At 36.9% G+C, this 18,902-nt stretch overlaps 1 protein-coding gene across 3 annotated transcripts in view; it reads left to right on the top strand.

Annotated features, from left to right (window-relative positions):
- FBXL17 (F-box and leucine rich repeat protein 17) overlaps positions 1-18,902 on the top strand; it is a 494,438-nt gene that overhangs the window by 144,582 nt on the left and 330,954 nt on the right. For 2 of the 3 annotated variants that reach the window (XM_045500431.1, XM_045500412.1), the window contains one exon: positions 6,438-6,545. The exons of the other annotated variant lie outside the window; for it this stretch is intronic. In XM_045500431.1, the coding sequence (XP_045356387.1) occupies positions 6,438-6,545 (108 nt within the window). The remainder of the gene's footprint in view (positions 1-6,437; positions 6,546-18,902) is intronic. 3 annotated transcript variants of the gene reach the window in all.

The following is an 18,902-nucleotide window of genomic DNA, read 5'->3' as shown; positions in this document are numbered from 1 at the left end:
CAAGCCATTAACGTGCATCAAAACAGTACTTCGTTCGTTTTTATTTTTGGAACTTCTGTTGTGTGCCAGGTCCTGTGCCCAGCACTGAGGATACAGTTGTGAATGGGATAGATGGGGAGACTATCACATAGTGAACAAGGAGAGAGGACGGTGGGATGAAAGGAGATATAAGAGACAGGAAGGAGGCAGATCTTGTATGGCTTTGTAGGTTATAGAAGGAGTTTGGATCTCATTCTTAAGAGTAATTGGTACCAGTGGAAGATTTTGAATAGCAGACTGACATCTGATTTTTAAAATCACTTTTTTTTTTGAAAGATCACTGTGACTTGATCGGTGGAAAACAGATAGGTGGAATCAAGGGCAGGCAGAAAGAGGTCCAGTGTGCAGGATATTGAAAATGTGCAGGAGAAGGCTGGCACATCGTGGACCATGGCGGTCTATTGTGGCAGTAGAGGTGGCAAAGAGATAACCCTGAAGTATACCCAAGACCATCTTAAATACTAATATTTGAAAGTTGTAGTTAGCTATGGTTTTTAGATTTAGTAATAGGATTGTTTCTGTCTTGTCATTTGCAATGACATGGATGCAGCTAGAGAGTATTATACTAAAGTCAGCCAGAGAAAGACAAATACCATATGATTTCACTCATATGCGGAATTAAAGAAACAAATGATCAGGGGCCACTGGGTGGCTCAGTCTGTTAAGCCTCCGACTTCAGCTCAGGTCATGATCTCACTGTTCCTGAGTTTGAGCCCCGTGTCTGACTCTGTGCTGATAGCTTAGAGCCTGGACCCTGCTTTGGATTCTGTGTCTCCCTGTCTCTCTGCCCCTTCTCTTCTCATGCTCTGTCTCTTTCTTAAACTTATAATTCATTCAAATGATTATTACCAAATGGTTATTACTCAGACAACCAAACTCTTTTCCACCTGGATTTTGCCCAGAATATTCTCTACCTCTGCCATGTGAAGAGATAATGCTATTGAATCTGAGGTTCATCTTCCTCTTTCTCTCCATCACAGCTTTGACTCAAAGATTAAAATCTGCTTTGTAAGCTGATCTCATTCTTCCCTTATTTTTTGTTGCTTCTTTCCAAAACCTGAGCTACATTTCTGTTTGCATAGTAATTCCTATGTGCTGCCTGGTTTCCCACAGTCTTTGAGTTAGTGTGATCCTTCAAGGCCAACCATTCCAGGTTGGAGCTTTTTATCATTCCTGCATTAATAATAGAAAGGAAAGAACCATACAATCCTCTCAATAGATGCAGAAAAAGCATTTGACAAAATACAGAATCCATTTTTGTAAAAACCCTCAACACAGTAGGGATAGATGGAATATGCCTCAACATCATAAAGGCCATATATGGAAGACCCACAGCTAATATCATCCTCAATGGGGAAAACCTGAGAGCTTTTCCCCTAAGGCCAGGAACATGACACGGATGTCCACTCTCACCACTGTTGTTCAACATCATACTGGAAGTTCCAGCCTCAGCACTCAGACGACAAAAATAAATATAAGACGTCCAAATTAGCAAGGAAGAAGTCAAACTTTCATTCTTCACAGATGACATGATACTCTACGTGGAAAACCCAAAGACTCCACCAAAAAATTGCTAGACTGATAACATGAATTCAGCAAATTCACAGGATGTAAAATCAACATACAGAAATCTGTGGCATTTCTATACACCAAGAATGAAGCACCAGAAAGAGTGATCAAGGAATCAATTCCATTTACAATTGCACCAAAACCATAAGATACTTAGGAATAAACCTCACCAAAGAGGTAAAAGATCTGTACTCTGGAAACCACAGTATGTAATTTTTTAAACAAATGGTGGTAGGACAGTTGGATATTTATATGCAAAAAAGTGAATATTTACCTTACTTTGCGCTATTCACAAAAATTAACTCCTAGAGCACAATAGACCTAAAGGTTAGTGCTAAGACCACTATTAGGAAAATGAAAAGACCAGGCATAGAATGGAAGGAAATATTTATGAAACAAATATCTGATAAAGGACTTGTGTCTGGAGTATATAAAGCGCTTTTAAACTTAGTAAGACAACAAACCAGTTTTTAAAATGTGTAAAAAATGAAACTTACATGACTCAGCAACTCTACTTCTAGATATTTATCCAAGAGAAATGAAAATATATGTCCATACAAAGTATTATATGTGAATGATCACAGCATGATTATTATCAAAGCCCAAACTGGAGACAATTCAAATATTTATTATCTGGTGAATAAATAGGTAGTAGAGCTATACAGTGGAGTTCTGCTCAGCAATAAAATGAGCCAACGACTGATCCATGTAGCAAGGGTGAACCTCCAAAACATTATGCTAGTGAAAGAAGCTAGAAACCAAAGACTACTTATGGTATAATAGTTTATATGGAATTTCTAGAAGAAGCAAACTATAGAGATAGAAAGCAAGACCAATGGGTGCTTAAGGGTGGGAGCTGTGATTGCCTGCATATGGGCAAAAAGGATGAAGGGCATGTTGGGGATGGTGCAGTGGAGGCACTTTAAAAGGATTGTGGTGGGGCATCTGGGTGGCCAGTGGGTTAAACGTCCCACTCTTGGTTTTGGCTCAGGTCATGACCTCGTGATTTTGGGAATTTAAGCCCCACGTGGGGCTCTGTGCTGGCAGCAGAAGCCTGCTTGGATTCTCTTGCGCTCTCCCCCTCTTTCTGCCCCTCCCCCACTTGCACCGTCTCTCTTTCAAAATAAATAAACTTAAAAAAATTTTTTTTAACTGCATTGTGGTGATGGTTGCACAACTGTATAAGCTTACTAAGACTCAATAAACTATATCATAAAATGAGTGAATTTTATGGTATATAAACTATACCCCAATAAATCTGTTTAAATAATTCTCCATAGCACTTGGTTTATGAGATAACTACCCAGTTTTTGTTCCCCTCTCCCCAAGAAGATGTCATAGCTCCTTGTCCCTTCAGTAGTATTTCTCAAGCTTTAAGGTACATGAGAATCACCTTGGAGGGGGGATGCTATTTAGCTGGCTCAGTTGGTAAAGCATGAGACTCTTGATCTTGAGATTGTGATTTTGAGCCCCACATTGGGTGTACAGATTATTTAAATAAATAGTAAAACAAACAAATAAACAAGGAATCACCTGGAGATCTTACTAAACTGTAGATTAGGATTCAGTAGGTCTGTGATGGGGTCTGAGATTTTGCATTTTTAACAAGCTCCAAGTTGATGCCAGTGCTGTTGGCCACATTTTGAATGAAAGGCTTTTGAACTTGTTCAAAACTCAGGCTGCATGTTAGACTCTCTCTGGGTTGGGGGGGGGTAGCTTTTAGAATAAAATTAAGGCAGATCCCCACCAGAAATTAAATCAGGAAACTCTTCAGGTAATTCTGATGTGCAGTCAGGCTGAGAACCTTAACAAAATGGGATTCTTTTTACCATAATGGTTCAATAATAAGCTTCTACCAATGTCTCCCTCACTCTCGTCCCACAGTTTAGCCCAAAACTTAGAGCCCCCAAATTATGATCAGAATCTCTTGGAATAAGTAGGAGGGTAAGCCAGCAGGCTTTGACTACACTTTTTTTTTTTTTTTTGAATTATTTTCTTACACATGTCAACCCCTTAGTCCTGGCTAAGAACTAGAATACAGAAGAAAGGGGAGCCTGGGATGATTATGATGATAATAGCTAAAATGTGTTAAGCAATTACAATGAACCATGTGCTGTTCAAAACATTTTATATGCATTTATCTAGCCTCATATTTTACCCTGTGAGCTAGGTACTGTTATTTTCTCTGTGTTATAGAAGGAACAAAGTATAGAGACATGAAATGACTTGCTTAAAATCACACAGCTAATAAGTGGTCCACCTGGGATTTGAAAAGAGTTAGGCAGACTACTGGGTCCCAGAGAAGCTGATACTCACCAGTACCTTCTGCTTGCAGTCTATACTTATTTCTGCCTGAAACAAGTGAGATATTTAACCCCAAATTTCTAACATATCTTCTATTCTTTGGAATGGAGCCAGACCCTGCCCGAATCTTCAAGGCCCTTTGATTAGTCTCCTAAAACATACCCAAGCGTAGTTAAGAGTGTTTCTATACCCCAAGGACTTACTCTGGTCTTGCTTGACTTATAGGACTCTGTTGGTGCTGGAGGCTCCTCTGAGTTCTCTTGTTCTGATTGCTTGAGCTGAACGAGGAAGACCCGCAAACCAAATTTTTAATACCCTTTTTTCTTCTCTCTGCAAGATTTAACACCTTGGACCTGAGCTTTCTTGTATCCTTAATCCTTATCTGAGTTCCTCTCCCCTCCTTGAAGATGGAGGTAGGAAAGGCTAGATGTTAGAGTGAGATTGGGCAGGGTATTTAACCACCTGACCATATGTATTTAACCTCTGTTAACCCCTACCCTCTTTTTAAAAAATAGAAATTGGTTTCCATTGAGGCTTCAGGCGATTTTAGTGCTTGAAACATTCTTTGTTAACATAATGTTTTTTAGAAAGCTGAGTGTCAGGAAGGCCCATTTTTAATTTATCAATGGCACCCTTAGCCTTAATATGCTAAAGCATACTTTACTTTTGAGGGCAGAATTAATCTTTTATCAGATGTACCATGGATGCTGTTGGTTTCATTATTTTAGGAAAATGTTCTTGTGATTGTTTTAGAATTAATGCTACCCACATACCTTTATTTTCCAATATCTATTCAGAATAGATAAGGAAGATACAAAGTGTCACCCATATTAAAGCTAATGCAAAAGAGATTTGTCACTGCTGTTTGAAAAACTAACAAAGGTGTTTAACTTGTTGATCTCATCTTGACTGTGAAGAAAATGAAACTGAAATTAAGCCTATGGTAGAGAATATTTGGACCTTCTTTTATAAACTACCACTTTGTGGAACAGTGAAGAGAATTTTAGCACAATTACAAGAGGATAATTTTATACACTGAAATTTTCTGGAGGTGGGGGAAGACAAAAAAGGAATTTCACTTTGCCCTTTGTTTAAAGCAGGGCCAGGTGGAAATGTCAAAAGTTGTCAAGGTAACTTCTTGGCAGCACTTGGGCCTCAAGCTTTTACATGCCTAGGAGTCACTCAGGGGCTTATTAAAAATAGGGATTCTTGGGCCTCACCCTTTTGGCTCTGAATATTTAATGAACTCCTCAGGGAATTCTAATATGTATTACATTAGTCAGGGTTTTCTTGAGAAACAGAATCCGTATGAGAGAGAGAGAGAGAGAGAGAGAGAATGTGTGTGTGTGTGTGTGTGTGTGTGTGTGTGTGTGTGTGTGTGTTTCTATACAGAGATTATTGTAAGGAATTGGCTTACACATTTATGGAAGCCAAGAAGTTCCAAAACCTGAGGTCGCAATCTGGAGACACAGAAAAGCTGATGATATGGTTCTAATCTGAGTCCAAAGGCATAAGAACCAGTAGAGCCAACAGTGTAAGTTCTAGTCCAAGTTTGAATCTGAAGGTGGGAGACTGATGTCTCAGCTTGAAGATAGCCAGGTGGAGAGAGAAAGAGCAAGAGCGAGAACAAAAGAGCTGGAGTGAGAGAGAGTGAGCCAAGTCTCCCTTACTCAGCTTTTTTGTTACATTCAGAACTCCAGTGGGTTAGTTGAGGCCCACTCACTTTGGGGAGGACAGTCTGCTTTACTCAGTACACCATCTCAAATGTTAATCTCATCACAAATATCCTCACAGACATACCCAGAACACTGTTTAACCAAATATTTTGGTGCCCCATTGTATAGCCATGTTGACACATAAAATTAATCATCACACCACCCTAATTTAAAGAATTTGAAGCAGCGAGGGGCAAAGTCAGATTCCTTGAAAGAAACACTTGAAGGTAGAAACCTTATAAAGAGACCATTGTTATCTTTTAGGAACCAGTTATATAATTTCCATGATAAAAAATGTTCAGACCAGGCAAATCCATAGAGGTGGAAAGTTGCCAAGAATTGAGGGCAACTCTTTTGGGGGTGATAAGCATGTTCTAGGGTTAGATGGGTGCACAATTGTGAATATGCTAAAAACCACTGAACGGTACCCTTTGAAAGGGTGAATGTTATAGTGTGTGGATTATATGTCAATAGAAAATATGTATATTGAGAGAGATTGTTAGGAAGAAGTGGTGATGGAGAGTGTTGACATCTTGGGTGCCTGGCTGGTTCAGTCAGAAGAGCATGTGCCTCTTGATCTTGGGGTTGTGAGTTCAGGCCCCATGTTGGGTGTAGAGATTACTTGAAAAAGAAATAAAGTTAAAAAAACCCATAGGAGATATTGCTGCATGTTTGTAAACAGATTAAAATGAGCCAACGGAAAGGGAAATATTAATGACGCGAGGTAGGGCGGAGGGAATTTGCAGGAGCCAAATCCTTAAACTCGCTGGGATGCCACCTTGAATAACTTTATTCATGTCCCTTCCCTAGGTAACAGATCAGTCAGTGAAAGCATTTGCTGAGCACTGTCCTGAACTTCAGTACGTTGGCTTCATGGGTTGTTCGGTTACTTCTAAAGGAGTCATTCACCTAACCAAGGTAGGTTCTGTGGCTGCATCTCCTTAGCCTTTCTATCATTCATATCAGCACCCTAGCATTGGTAAATGTATTTGAGTGAGGAACAGTCAGACCATTACAGGAGTGTACTAGGATTGGGGTGCCTGGGTGGCTCAGTTGGTTAAGCATCAGACCTCGACTCAGATCATGATCTTGCGGCTCCTGAGTTTGAGCTCTGCGTCGGGCTCTGTTCTGACAGGTCAGAACCTGGAACCTGCTTCACATTCTGTGTCTCCCTCTCTCTGCCCCTCCCCTGCTCACACTCTGTGTGTCTCTCTCTCAAAAGTAAACAAACATTAAAAAAAAATAAAAGTGTACTAGGATTTGGTAGTTGAGATCAGTACAAAATCTATCCTTTCTTAAATGGAACATTCATTTAAACAAGAAAGCTTACTTTCTTGCTTTTTCATTGCCAATGACTATGAGATAAATATATGCATTAAAGAAACTGATCTATCTAACAAAAATTATTTAAATGTTAATTTATTGCATTTGGCTTTTAGGAAGTACATATGGCTCATGCATATGATTAAGCTGAAAATGTAAGGTGAAAAGAGAGGTGAATTTATGTCAAAAATTAACCTTCTAGGAGAGTTCACTTTTATACCAAATATATAAAATATCATATTTTGGCAATGATGAAAATGCCAGTTCCTTTGTAATCTCTCACTTATGTGTCATCTTTACTCCAGAGCTTTAAAATAATTAGGAGCTAATTCTTACATGTGTGTAATGAAGAATGGATGACTATAAAATTTACCTGTGTATTACCTGAAATTTGTCATTGGATAGATTTCAACTGCATCATATTATACTTAGGATAATGGGTATGATTCCTTGCCTTTCCCACTTTGTAGTTGAGTAACCTTTTCATTCACCTTTCCTTCATTTCACTACTCTTAGGAAACTGTTGTGTTAGCAGCACAATGTTGAAATAAACTGGTTGAGATCCCAGGTTTCTTAGGGCTTGGTCTCTTCAGGTCTCTTTAAGCTTACAGTTTAGTGGGAAATAGTCTTTTTCTTTTCTTTCTAGGAAGAGAGCAAATGATAATGAGTTACGTGGGACTCTCCAATAAAGGCACAGGGGATAGGCGCCTGGGCTCTGTTGTTAGCTTGAGTTTGAATCTTGTCTCTGGCACTTATTAGCTGAGTAGACAAATATTTTTCAGGGTATTAACTGAAATAATACATGCAAGGTGCTTGTCTCAGTGTCAAAATTGCAGTAAATGTTAAGTTAATGTTACTCCTAATATTAAAATGGATTTTGTTATATCTAAGTTGCTTGAAAATCAGAGCAAACTTTGAGAGAAGAATATCAAATCACTGTTTTGGTCTGGTGTGTCTGAAACAGATCCTGGGATTGTCCTGTGTCTTAAATGACTGATAACTGACCAACTTTAATTGTTTTTTGAGGATCAGAGACTAAAGCTAGTGGAGAGGAAAAACACATCATTCTCAATTATTGTTCTATCAGAATATCTTAGTGTAACCAAGACCATACATGACCATAATTTTTATTCATTTCCTATAACCTTGGCCTGGAACATCTTGGTGGATGAATGTTTTTCTAGTCACATCTAATGTTGTTTATAGTGTAGAGTAGAAATGCCTTTGGATGAACAGATTGTGCACAACAAGTGTTATAATGACCATATGTGGGATTTTTATGATCGCTAGAAATTGTACTCATTAAAGACAAAACAAGACTTATTAGATCAGTAAGTGCTTCCCTGAGCATTTTGAGATGGCCAAAAATTATGGTACACTGGTACTTAAAAGATCAGAATTACTCTCAGTGACAAAATAGCAGCTATAGCAAATAGCAAATGTCTGCGTTGGAAGGCTGAATTTGCTGAGAATGTTCTTCTGAAGATTATAGGCCGGAATTGGTGGTTTGGACTGTCAGTAGTTCGAATCTACTGGATTAATATCAAAGCCAGTCCACAGACTTTTGAGGATCATTCTTTGTTGGTCAATAAAGTCTTTTGGTCTGATGAGAAGACTGATTGGTGGTATAATATTGCTTATTTTCCTGGATTCAAATAAAGGCAAGATAGAATTTTAAGCATGCATAGCTTCTCTAAAGCTATTTTAATTGTTTTTATCTCTTGAAAACTAAGGGTAGAAATCATGTTTTAGGGGCACCTGGGTGGCTCAGTTGGTTGAGCATCTGACTTCCGCTCAGGTCATGATCTCACAGCTTGTGAGTTTGAGCCCCACATGGGGCTCTGTGCTGACAGCTCGGAGCCTGGAGCTTGCTTCAGATTCTGTGTCTCCCTCTCTTTCTGCCCCTAACCCACTCACATCCTGTCTCTGTCTCTCTCAAAAATAAACAAACATTAAAAAAATTTAAAAAAGAACTCAGGTTTTAATAAAATAAAAGCTTTTGGGTTAAAATATTTGCATTCTGACAGTTTTCATACTCAGATATTGCACAAAATGTAATTTACATTCACAAAATGTTTATAAATATATAAATGCTCCGAGGAAGTTGTGTTACCCTTCTTATCATTGTGGTATATAATTTTTAAATTAATGATTTAAGAGATGTGAGATGCAGAGTGTTGAGAGCTATTGGTGTAAATATGCTTAAGTTTATATGGTTTAGAAATTCTTTCCAATATATTACTTTTCTAAGTCTCTGGCTCTCAGTTTGCTAAAAGAGGCAAATGACATAAAACCTCCATGATTTAGTTTCCTGTCTATGAAGAGATGTGTCTAAATTAGATGATCTATCTTTAGAGTTTTTTGTACCCAGAAGAACCTATGCATTTAAAAGTAATTGACCTATGGGGCACCTGGGTGGCTTAGTTGGTTAAGAGTCCTACTCGATTTCGGTCAGGTCTTGATCTCATGGTTCTTGAGATTGAGTCCTGTGTCAGGCACTGTGCTGGCAGTGCAGAGTCTGCTTGAGATTCTCTCTCCCTCTCTCTCTGCTCCCCCCTCTCCTGTGCACATGCTTGTTCTCTCTCTCTTAAATAAATAAATTTAAAAACAGAATCATAGGGGCGCCTGGGTGGCGCAGTCGGTTAAGCGTCCGACTTCAGCCAGGTCACGATCTCGCGGTCCGTGAGTTCGAGCCCCGCGTCAGGCTCTGGGCTGATGGCTCAGAGCCTGGAGCCTGTTTCCGATTCTGTGTCTCCCTCTCTCTCTGCCCCTCCCCCGTTCATGCTCTGTCTCTCTCTGTCCCAAAAATAAATAAATGCTGAAAAAAAATAAAAACAGAATCATTAACTTAGAAGGGACTATGAGGGGGGTCTCCCTGAAACTAAGAAACCAAATTAATAATTTAGAAAGGAAAATTGGGGATTTGTTACACCAAGGGCAAGAAGACAGAAGATTTCGAATAGGTGGAAAAATATTGATATCCTATTACTGTGGTTCATTGGGCTCAATTTTACTTTGATGCTCTCAGCCTTGACTAGACTGTTACTCATTTTGCAATATTTATTGACGAAATACCCTTAGTCTTCAGATAAATTCTGCTAATATCAAATAATCTTAGAGTAGGAGGTCTTCCTTCTAGGCTCCTATGACTGCAAATTAGAGTCCAGAAATAGCTAAGACTGAATGCAGCCAAGTTGAGAAGATAAAGTCAGGTTCACTAGGCTGTGTTTGGAAACATTGAGACCCATATTTAAGAAGCAATAATAATAAGAACTTTTGAGATCTCCATTTAACAGTTGAGAATCTTAGTGACGTGTTGTATGTGACAGAATTGAGGCTTCTCCAACACAGGTATGTTTGTTCTTTCACTGCAATGTATCTGTTTATAAATATAAAATGTTTCTATATTGTTTTCCCTCCTACTCTTCAAAAACAGATTTAGCAAATGCAAATATGTAATTAACCCCTAGCGTCTAGATGGTGGTGCCTAAATATCATTTGCCACTGAATGAACTAATAGAAACACGTCAAAAGGACCCAAAGTAAACATGAAATGGTTCCCAGTGGCCTAAGTTGGCTTACTTTGAATATCAAAAAGGAAAATGGCTGCAATGGGTTAAAGCAAACCAAATGTACAAAAATCTTGAATTCATAATGATATATAAAAAACAGAATAAAATGATTTATTTTTCTAGCTAAGATGGAGTAATAGGGACCAGATTTACTCTTTTCCTTGAAATATCCCCCAAACCAGGCAAAATATATGTAACAGTAGTCTTCAAGACACTGGCTGTCAGACAACTAAGGACAGTGATCCCTGAGATATGAGAAGCAAGAGGAGTCCTATGATTGCTTCCATCTAATGCATTGAAAGAATTTCCAGCACATAGCACAGGGTGGGCATGGGGGGGGTGGTAACCCAGGCAAAACTCGGCAGACACTCTTGAGTTAAGACAGAACAGGAAGTCCAGGGAGACCAAGGCAGCCAGAGTTCAGAGGACAGACCACCAGAGTGGAGAGAACCCCATAGAGAACTCATAGGGAATCCCAGAGGTCTGTAGATGATCTCTTTTGCGCACCCAATCCTAAATAACCCATGAGTACAGAAGAAATCAAAAGAGAAATTAGCAAGTATTTTTAACTGAATGAGAATGAAAACACAACACTGATGATTTAGTGTGATCCTGCTAAATTACCATTTAGGTAAAATTAAATAGCACTAAACACCTATATAAGAAAAAAAAGAACATCTGAATTTGGTGACTTTCTACGTTACAAACTTTTACCTTATGAAACTTAAAGAAGAAGAGCGAATTAAACTCAAAGTAAGCAGAGGAAAGGAAATAGTAAAGATCAAAGTGGAAGTCAATGAAATGGAAAACAAAAATAAAAGAAAAATCATTGAAATTAAAAACTGGTTCTATGATAAAATAGATCAAATTGATAAATCTCTACTTAAACTGATTAAGAAAAGGAGAGACAGAGAGACAAAGACAAGACACAACTTGCCAATATCATGTCATAACTACAGATTCTACAGATGTTAAAAGGATAACAAGGGAATTTTGTATGTGTTTATGCCTATAAATTTAATAAATTAATGAAATGAAAAATTCATTTGAAAGACAGATTACCAAAGCACACTCAAGAAGTACATAATCTGAATATCTCTGTATCTGTTAAAGAAATTGTATTTGTAGTTAAGAACCTTCCCTCCAATAATACTCCAGGCCCAAATTGCTTTACTGGTGAATTCTACCAAATATTTGTTATATTTAAAAACTTTGAGGCACTTGGCTGGCTCAGTTGGTGGAGCCTGCATCTGTTGATCTCCGGGTCATGAGTTCACACCTCATGTTGGGTGTAGAACCTAAAAAATAAATAAACAATCTAACTAAAAAACTTTATCAGTAAGAGATACACATGAGTATTTACTGGTAACACAGTGTTTAGGCATTTGGTTTGAAGTATTTCAAAGAAGATAAAAAGAAGAAAACGTGGATTGGCCGATGAAAAATGGCAAACTATAGATAATTGAGCTAGATTATAGGACATGGAGGTTTATTACCTTATCCTCATTACTGTTGTTTGAATTTGAAAATTTCCATAATAATAAAAAAAGCTTTTAAGAGGTCAAAAATTTAAAAATGTTGATATTAATGTCACATGATAAAATCACACCATTCAGTATCATACTTTTTAAGAATGCATACGAACATGGGAAGTGTTCAAGATAATAATTAACAATAATTTATATTAGCATATAATATTAATTTAAAAATCAGTTGAACAGATAGATCTATGGAGTCTGGAATGTCAAAGTGGCAAGTTATTTTTACCTGTAGTTGGAGTACAAACTTCAGAAATGCTGTGGGTTCGTGAATTTAATGCCACAGATCCGTTGTAAGTTTACATCAGATCAGCTAAAATGATTTTAATCTTTTATTAGATCTTACTTTAAATATCTACTAACGGGGGCATCTGTGTGGCCCACCAAGCGTCGACTCTTGGTTTTGGCTCAGGTCGTGATCTCACGGTTCATGAACTTGAGCCCCATGTTGGGGCTCCATGCTGACAGCACAGAGCCTACTTGGGATTCTCTCTCCCTCTCTCTCTGACCCTCCCCTGTTTGGGTGCATGTGTGTACCCACGCTCTCTCTCAAATAAATAAACTTAAAAAAAAATTAAAAAATAAATTACTACTATGGAAGGTGGGGAAGAATTTTTGACAAAAATTTCACTTTTATTATATACCATGTAAAAAATTCATATTTGTCATAACTTAAAGGTAGATGTATTTTTTAGATTGCTGATATATTTTAAAGTTATGTGTGTTGATATTATTTTAAAATATGAATATAGTAAGATTACTAAATATTATAAAGCTGTGAGTGTTAATTAGTTAATAATATAATTCTGATGCTACATTAGGTCTTATTGTTGCTTTAGTTATTCAGTTTATAAACATGACCTGAATTCTTGGGATATGTCAGGTATGGTTTTGGTTGAAGTTTTTAATGTTTGTTTCTGTTTTTAAACAGAATTTTTTTGGGCAAGGTAACAGACAACTAAACAAAATGCCCAAACTTCTGATATTTTTTTGGACCATAATCACATTTAAAGAATTAAAAAAAAAAAACACGTATTTTAAAAGTGCTTATGGTTGAAAGTATGAAATGTTTTCTAAAGAAAAACAAAATTGATTTTTTTCAGTCAATTTAACTTAAGTAACTGAAAGAATGTTCATTCATGCAACTAACTCAATTTTTGTCTTCCCTTTCTTGTGTATCCAGAGACTAGAAATGAAAGATGAACTTTCTTGCCTTTTAAATTTCCAAACAACTGATCAGTTTAGAGTACTTTAGTCTACAGTTAGAATAAAATGTTTTGCTGCCTTAAGGATGATGTTGCTGTTTAGTTATAGATTATCATTTCATTTTTTTCTCAGTAATTATAGTAGTTGAGTGTTATTTTGAGATATGGAAAAATACGTGTTCTTAAATTCATTCAGCTCTAAAATATTTTGTAGTAAGTATGAGCCAGTGAGTATTATGAAGATGTGTTTGTTAGATGACCATGCTTTGGTTCTATTTAGCCTCCAGAGTTAGGAGTTGAGCCCAAAACCTGAATGTTGAAAATATTGGTGATGATTATCTAGATCTGGTGTGATCCATTAATTGATTTTTTTTTTTAGAAGTTTGCAATGGACAGCAAACCACTTATTGCTGTCATCAAAGCTGATGGTATGATGACTAATTGTATGACCTGGGGCAAATCACCTAATTTCTTTGCCTCAATTTCCTCATCTATAAAATAAGGATAATAATAGCATCTACCTGCTGCTCGGGTTGTAGAGGAAGTGTGCTTGGGCTGTAACTAAAGTAGTCAAAAAAGAAAATAAATAAAGTAATGAGAAAAATATTCATCCTGGTGTCCAAAAGTTCCTGATAACTCTTTAGTCCTAATCTACTCCTATTCTTTCGTTAAAATAAAAATGTAAAATAAATTTTCATGAAAATAAATCTTATTTAAAATCTTTATGATCCTTTTATTTTTATCTCAGTGCCAATACTGAATCTTAAGATTAATAACCATATGTGTGCTCTTCATTGTTTTGTTTTGTTCTCTTCCTTTCCCTGCCAACACCCTTATGGGTAAGTTCATGCACTGAACAACTAAAATAGTATTTTTAATAAAATTATTAAAAAATTCTTACTGCAGCAGTACACTGAATCAGAATATACTGTTGTACCTTATTATTGCGCAAATTAGTGACTTTGATTTTTACTTTGCTAAATTAGTATAGGCAGTATCTACATAAGCTATGGCAATTTATCACATTTAGTTTTTTATTCTGTTAAATCAGTAACACCTGTCCAATGAGGTTACTCTTTTTTATATTTTATAACCCTGTTGCTCACATTCTAGTTGTAATATGTATTTGTTTGTGCTACCTTTTCATTTCAACAACTACAGTGGCAGGATGTATCAATGTGACACGAGTAAAATAAATGAATTCATCTTTCAAATGACTCCATTTGTGAAAGTCCTAACAAGTAAAATGAACAGATGAGTTTCTTTGTTATATCTATCCTTTGATAAAATGGTTGCTTCAGGCTTTAATATAAATATATAATATAAAATGAAGAAAGTAGGCAATCTTTTTTGAAAGGGTCTTTCTTGGATCTTGGCTTTTATATTTTAAATATTGTTTTACATTGCTCTTATTATCCTCATTTTACCCCTTGACTTTTTATCACATACTTCTTATTCATAAATTGTGGTTTTGAGGCAGATATTCTTATATTCGTATGAAAAAGGATTTCAACTTTATTTATCATGTCTCTAACACATGAGGTCAGTCTTTATCTAGGAAAGATTAGGAGATGTTGCTTTCATGCTTTCTTAGACTTTCAAATTCGTTCACACTGTTTTGTGAGAGAAATTTTATTTAAGGAACAGTGTGAGTCTACTTCACTCAGTCTTGTGGTTTATACATAAATTGTAATATTAGACACGGATGGGGCCCCAACAGAACAGACTGCCCGAATTAGAGAAACCATATTTGGGGCCTAATGAGAATAAATTATAATGAAACTTAATGAGGAAATATATTACTGGGAAAAAATAAAATAAGCAGATCTCATTTATTAATTTAAAATAAACATTTATTGAGAATTAGAGCTAAATAGAAACCAAATTTATTTAAGGGACATAGTCAATTATATAAAACCATTGACAGTTATATTCACTTAATAGCTTTGAATGATTATACAATATTTACCAGCGTTTTATTTTTAATTAATTTAACTGTGTACTTAAGTACTAATTTCACTGCACCTGGGCAGATCTTGTTAGCCACAGGGAAGTGCCTATGTATGAATATATTATATTCATTCACACACAGAGTTAAACATGGTACACACCCACACCATGCCAATCATTAATCATTACTCAGAAACCAAATAACCAGATTTTTCTTTACAATTTTGCTTAATATTGTATGATGTTTATAATGATGAAGGGGCTCCTGGATACTGAAAGGAAGATAAATTATGTTGTGCCTTTTTTATAGTCGCATTCTTGGACAATAGGGAATTCATTTCCATAGTAACTCTCTGTTAGTCAAAAGCTAATTTATTTATGTGACAGTAGAGGTATGTGTTCTGAAATTTTAGCTTGAATCCTCAGTATTTAACCAGAATTTGAGCCAACATATTTTTACTCATTATTTTCCATAATTATTTTTGGAATAAAGTTTGGTTCTGAGCTGCTTCTTCTCCAGACACCCTGGCCCAATAATAGAGGCCAATCGAGTCCATTGACTAAAGGCAATTGAGCTTCTCACATGTTTGCTATCCAGCCCAGAGGTATCACAGGCATTTACACAAAAGCTGTTGATCACACTGTATTTACAAAACCTTTAGGAATATAGCTGCTTCCCCTCCTGTAGACTTCCCTGCAATTGAACGGTAGACTTCCCTTCAATTGATTGTATCCTAGTGGGATGATTGGCCATGAACATTTTTTTTTTCCCAAGAGAAAGCTTTCCACTGGAGCTTTCTCTTTTATATTCACTAGAGGAAATGCTTGGTTATTATGTTTGATCAGAGGTACTTTTTCAACATACAATTGGCTATCAATCTTGGATCTTTAAAAATGAAACAATACCCCCGTGCCTGAGAAGGCAGCACAAGTGATGACTTTTACAGATTTCATCTAGCTGGAAAAGAAAACAAAGTTGGTTAGCACTGCGTTTCTCAGGCAAGTTGCAGGAGTGCTCTGGCAGTTAGGCTTCTGGGTTGTTATAAAGAACTCCCATTAGATTGACTACTTTTTTCTTATTTTTGGAAACTGGATCTCCTAACCCTCTCCTTTTACTTTGTTCTCACCCCTAGGTCTGTTAGTCCTCAGATCCTTTTTTCTCTCTAAGCTATGTGCTTCTGCATCACAGAGGGCTTCATTCTCCAGGCTGCATTCAGTGGGAGGCAGCTAGGCCAAAGGAAGTGAGAAACTAGTGTATTTCTCTCCCTCCTTCTCTGTCTCAGGTAACATTACTGGAGACAGCTTTATTTCCTCCATGGTTCTAGCCCTGGACAGATCCCCTGCAGCTCCAGCTTGTATTGGATGGCCATAGCCCATGGATTCCAGTAACACTGACCTGTCCTTTTGTCCTTCCCTCCTTGGGTGCATGTTCTTCCTGCTGTTGCAATATCTCTGGCTTACCCTAGCCTCTCCAGTTTTTCTTCTCAGCCTCTGCTTCACCAGAAAAACCAATTTCCTTAATGAAATTCCCTTCGTGTAATTTTAATAAATACTTATAGTGGTTTCTGTTTTCCTGTTTGACCCTAATGCATCTTTCTTTCTGCATCATTCCATGTTTCTTACATGAGACCCCCTTTAAGAGAGTAGAACCAATAATTATTTCCTCTCAGAGGATCTTGTAATGGTGGCGATCAAAGCACAAAGCAGAGAATTGCACATAATGTAAGATTTAAGTTATTCTTGACCCTTCCTAAAATTATCACTACCTTCTGCTCTGGATCTAGACAAGCTATAGCTAGAGAGATAGAGACAGCTAGCTATGTGACAGTTAAAAACAATGAAGCTACAAGGCCATGGTGAGTCCCCAAAATAGGATGATGGACTAGCTGCTTAATTCTCAAAAGATAGTTTGTATACATGCTCCTAGAAAGACAAAATTTAAATGTTTTCTCAGTGCTATAATCTATAATGTCCATTCATAGAGGAAAATTTGAAGAAAAATATTTGACTAAATAAGAAGTTGTGAACTAGTTATCTGAGTTATTGGTTATTAGTCACTAGTTAATTTAAGTTACATCTTAGATGGTTTTGACTGATAATTTAAAAATAACATGCTATCATGTCCACTTCTGTTTATTTTTTCATTTTCAAAAATCTTGGTCATGCTTTTTTTTTTATTGATATGAGAGGGCATAAGTGACTCAGAGTACATATTATTAAAGTAAACCATAATTTGATATTAAAGCTATACCTTAGATGTACACTGGCTATTTTATTTTAAATTCATCTCGGTTGAAGATGAGATGGTTAAATCCATCTCATAGATGGACAAAATAGGTTGAGAGAGTAGCATTACAGATGGATAGTTCTTTGTATCAGAATGTGATACTTTAACATATAAGGCAAAGTTATAAAATTTTTGCAGCTTACTTTGGAAAAACTTGTATTTTCTATTTAATGATAATGTAATTTCATGATCTATATTATTTAATTACCATTTTTTTTTAAGTTTATTTATTTATTTTGAGACAGAGTGTGTGTGTGAATGGGGCAGGTACAGAAGGAGGTACAGAGGTACAGAGGGAGAGAGAATCTCAAGCAGTCTCCGCACTTCGAGTGCAGAGCCTGGTGCGGGGCTCGAACCCATGAACCATGAAATCATGACCTGAGCCAAAATGAAGAGTCGGAAGCCACCGACTGAGCCATCCAGGAGTCCCATGATTACTGTTTCTTACTGATAACCGATATACTGCCTGTAGCATAGATATTAACCTTGATTTTTAGATCATTCACTTTTAGCTCTTGAGTGCCATTAGCAGAGTGAGGAACTAAAGTTTACCAATTTCAAATTTAAATATATTTTAACCAAATGCTGTTGCTTCTCAAAATGGTTATTATAGAACAAAGGTAAAACAATTGAAATCTGATTTAGTGTTTGGAGAGTTCCTGACTTGGATTTTGAGTACACATCTTTACATGCCCTTTAAAAAGTTTGAGTCTTCTAAGATTTTTCTCATGTGGAAAGTGTTCATTCTTTCATTATCATAGGTGATTGGGGCACTTGGATAGTACCATGAACAATTAAATCAAGTACATTGCCAGAAATGAAGACTGTGGAAGAAATAGCATTTTTTACCAACTTACATCTTGATTTCTTTTCGGATGGATTCAGTGACTCCTTTCTCGCTAGTAGTGGTGATCCAATTGATTAATTGTAAGTTTGTTAGTATCAGATATGTCTTCCAACTAGAAGGAATATTTGGGGTTTTATTTGGGTACTGTAAGGGGGAGTGTAGAAAGAAGTATGACATATATGTTTTGGAATGTTTCTTCTCATAAAAATGGCTTTGAGATTGAGAGGAGAGAATGCTGCTGATGGATGCCTAGGTGAGCTGTTTTCTTCCTTGGTGACTCAGGGTGCTCCAGACTTATAGGGCAAACCTCAGAGAGAAGCTGCATGTACCTATTGACAGAGGCCCCATGCTGTTCCGCCATGTGTGTTAGGAAGTCTTTTTCTGGTGGCATGGAAGGCCGAACACTGGTCGGTGGCCCTGCTGGTGGTTATTCTGGGCACCAGCGTTTTTTTAGTTCACACTCCCTGAAACAGTACCTGGTCACAGAATAGGAAGAATCATTTCTGAAATTAAGATTCAAGCACTTTTCCCTCTGAGCTGTGGCTTTAGGCTG

Source organism: Leopardus geoffroyi, chromosome A1 (assembly GCF_018350155.1).
Source record: "Leopardus geoffroyi isolate Oge1 chromosome A1, O.geoffroyi_Oge1_pat1.0, whole genome shotgun sequence".
NCBI lineage: Eukaryota > Metazoa > Chordata > Mammalia > Carnivora > Felidae > Leopardus > Leopardus geoffroyi.
Note: the sequence above shows the minus strand (reverse complement) of the source record. Positions and strands in the feature narration are given on the sequence as shown.